This window comes from Lutra lutra, chromosome 1 (genome assembly GCF_902655055.1).
Source record: "Lutra lutra chromosome 1, mLutLut1.2, whole genome shotgun sequence".
Classification (NCBI taxonomy): Eukaryota; Metazoa; Chordata; class Mammalia; order Carnivora; family Mustelidae; genus Lutra; species Lutra lutra.
Window position 1 is genome coordinate 212,312,057 of NC_062278.1, and position 3,740 is coordinate 212,315,796.

The window sequence follows — 3,740 nt, forward strand, 5'->3', positions numbered from 1 at the left end:
CATCAGTTATGTAGGACATCCAGCGAATGGATTAATAAAGTATTAGCCTGTTATAATTGCTTCGGTTAGGGAATTTTAAATGCTCCCATACTTCCCCTGCTGCCACTGTCATCTGGAAATGCAGCCCTACCTCCAAAGTAGTTGTACTCCTTTTTGCCTCACTCAGAGTGTGGCCTGTGGACTGGCACACTTCTCAGAGCAGCTTTGAATGCAGAATCCCAGGAGAAAGCATCTCAAATTCCTCAACTGAGGCGATTATAACAGGGTAATACTTCATTAATCCATTTACTGGATATTAAAGGCAATCACATTTCTGTGCTGTCACTGTGATGGTCATTGAATGCTGATTTTTTTCTCTTTCCTGCTAGTTATTTCACCCACATGGAATCAGGAAATCAAACACATGCTTCAGAATTTCTCCTCTTGGGATTTTCAGCAAAACCAGAGATTCAGTTCATGCTCTTTGGGCTGTTCTTGTGCATATACTGGTCGCATTCACTGGGAACCTGCTCATTATCCTGTCCATCTTCTCAGACTCTCACCTCCACATGCCCATGTATTTCTTCCTCTCCAACCTGTCATTTGCTGACATCTGTTTCATCTCCACCACAGTCCCCAAGACGCTGCTGAACATCCACACTCAGAGAAAAGTTATCACCTATGCAGGCTGCCTAGGCCAGACATTTTTTTTTTTCTTTGTGTTTGGATGTGTGGACAATTTACTCCTGACCGTGATGGCCTATGATAGCTTTGTGGCTGTCTGTCACCCCTTGCACTACTCGGTCATCATGAACCCCCAGCTATGTGGGCTGCTGGCCTTGGGGTCTTGGTGCATCAGTGTCATGGGCTCCCTGCTCGAGACCTTGACCCTTATGAGGCTGTCCTTCTGCACAAACATGGAAATCCCATACTTTTTTTGTGATCTCCCTGAAGTCTTGAAGCTCACTTGTTCTGACACCCTCATCAATAATTTAGTGGTTTATGTTGTGACTGTTGTCCTAGGTATTTTTCCTTTCTCTGGGATCCTCTTTTCTTATTCTCAGATCCTCTCCTCCATCCTGAATATTTCATCAACCAGGGGCAAATATAAAGCCTTTCCCACATGTGGGTCTCACCTCTCAGTGGTCTCCTTGTTCTATGGCACAGGCTTTGGGGTCTACCTCAGTTCTGCAGCAACTTCATCCTCTATGATGAGTCTGGTGGCCTCGGTGATGTATACCATTGTCACCCCCATGCTGAATCCCTTCATCTATAGCTTGAGGAATAGGGACATGAAGGGGGCCCTGAGCAGTCTCCTAGGAAGGGTGGTGCCTCTCAGCATCAGGCCTGTTAGGACACTCTTGAGTAGCTGGGCGCACAAGATGGAGGCCCAGAGATCCTGGCTTTCTGCATCCAATATTTTTATTTTTTCTTTACGTGTGCACATTTTAAAGCAGTTCTATCCTTGGGTCTTCCTTGTCTTCTCTATTTTTCCTTCAGGGTATATCTTGGGTTCTCCTTTTGACTTTATAACCAACTGCTTTCACTTGGTGTGAATATAACCTTGTATATTCTCAGTGATCTTTGGTAATGGTTTGGATTTCTTAAAAAAGTAACTCAGGGGCACCTGGGTGGATCAGTGGATTAAAGCCTCTGCCTTTGGCTCAGGTCATGACCCCAGGGTCCTGGGATTGAGCCCTGCATCAGGCTCTCTTCTCAGCAGGGAGCCTGCTTCCTCCTCTCTCTGCCTGCCTCTCTGCCTACTTGATATCTCTGTCTGTCAAATAAATAAATAAAATCTTAGGTGAACCATGAGAGACTATGGACTCTGAAAAACAATCTGAGGGGTTTGAAGCAGCGGGGGATGGGAGGTTGGGGGAAACAGGTGGTGGGTATTAGAGAGGGCACGGATTCCATGGAGCACTGGGTGTGGTGCAAAAACAAGGAATACTGTTATGCTGAAAATAAAAAAATAAAAAAATTTAAAAAACGTTAAAAAAAAGGTAACTCAAATATCACTTATCTAATATCTATCTTCACAGTGATGAGATGTGTGCCTATTTTGGAAATATCCTGAAAACTCATTTACAGAGATGTTTTCTCAGGTCACATGAATAAAATTAATACCAAGATCTGACTCCCCTTTTATCCTGATCTGATTCACTTTCCATCTAGGCACATCAAATTAGTAAATTTCTCTGCTCATCCACAATATAGATTTCTTTAATGTCAGAACTGTCTCTTACCTATCTTTGAAACCGCCTTGCCTAGTACAGTTCTCAGGTTGGAGTTTATGCCTACTGAATATTTGTTGAATAAAAAACAGATGGGTGGATGTTAAATATAGTCAGGGCCAGAAAATAAAAATGTATTGATTTAATGAAAGCTTTCAAGTTAGAAAAGAAATTTAGTGTTTTTTTCCTGTTTGTTTTTAGTAGCCTCAATGCCCAGTGTGGATACTAAGGTGGAGATTGAATCAAGACCTGAGCTGAGACTAAGAGTTGGGTGCTTAACCCACTGAGACACCCAGGTGCCCCTCTTTATTGGTTTTGATTCCAAATTTGTAATATAACAGCTTTTTATTTTATAGGATTTGTGTTTTCTCATTCTCCCGTCTTGACACCAATAAAAATAAAAATAGGCCTTAAGCCAATTTCACAAATTTTTTTTATTAGTTTCAGAGGTGGATTTTAGTGATTCATCAGTTGCATATAATGCCCAGTGTTCATTACATCTAGTGCCTTTATTAATGCCCATCACCTAGTTAATCCATCCCCCCACCACTCTGCTCGAGAAGCTTTGTTTTCTATTTTTTTATGGTAAATACATATTTATTATTTTTTTTTAAATTTCTTTTCAGCGTAGCAGTATTCGTTGTTTTTGCACCACACCCAGTGCTCCATGCAATCCGTGTCCTCCCTAATACCCCCAACGTGGTTCCCCTAACCTCCCACCCCCCGCCCCTTCAAAACCCTCAGATTGTTTTTCAGAGTCCATAGTCTCTCATGGTTCACCTCCCCTTCCAATTTCCCCCAACTCTTTTCCTCTCTAAATCCCCATGTCCTCCATGCTATTTGTTATGTTCCACAAATAAGTGAAACCATATGATAATTGACTCTCTCTGCTTGACTTATTTCACTCAGCATAATCTCTTCCAGTTCCGTCCATGTTGCTACAAAAGGTGGGGATTCATCATTTCTGATGGAGGCATAATACTCCATAGTGTATATGGACCATATCTTCCTTATCCATTCGTCCGTTGAAGGGCATCTTGGTTCTTTCCACAGTTTGGTGACCGTGGCCATTGCTGCTATAAACATTGGGGTACAGATGGCCCTTCTTTTCACTCCATCTGTATCTTTGGGGTAAATACCCAGTAGTGCAATGGCAGGTTCATAGGGAAGTTCTATTTTTAATTTCTTGAGGAATCTCCACATTGTTCTCCAAAGTGGCTGCACCAAATTGCATTCCCAGCAACAGTGTAAGAGGGTTCCCCTTTCTCCACATCCCCTCCAACACATGTTGTTTCCTGTCTTGCTAATTTTGGCGATTCTAACTGGTGTAAGGTGATATCTCAATGTGGTTTTAATTTGAATCTCCCTGATGGCTAGTGATGATGAAAATTTTTTCATGTGTCTGATAACCATTTGTATGTCTTCATTGGAGAAGTGTCTGTTCATATCTTCTGCCCATTTTTTTAATATGATCATCTTTTTTGTGTGTGTTGAGTTTGAGGAGTTCTTTATAGATCCTGGATATAA

General features: G+C 41.9%; 1 protein-coding gene across 1 annotated transcript; it reads left to right on the forward strand.

The window, feature by feature from the left end:
• Positions 1-381: 381 nt before the first annotated feature.
• On the forward strand, positions 382-1,535 carry LOC125106651 (olfactory receptor 7C1-like). The gene is given in 2 exon segments (XM_047741070.1): positions 382-484; positions 487-1,535. Coding segments are annotated over 2 exon segments (1,152 nt in total).
• The last annotated feature ends 2,205 nt before the right edge of the window (positions 1,536-3,740 follow it).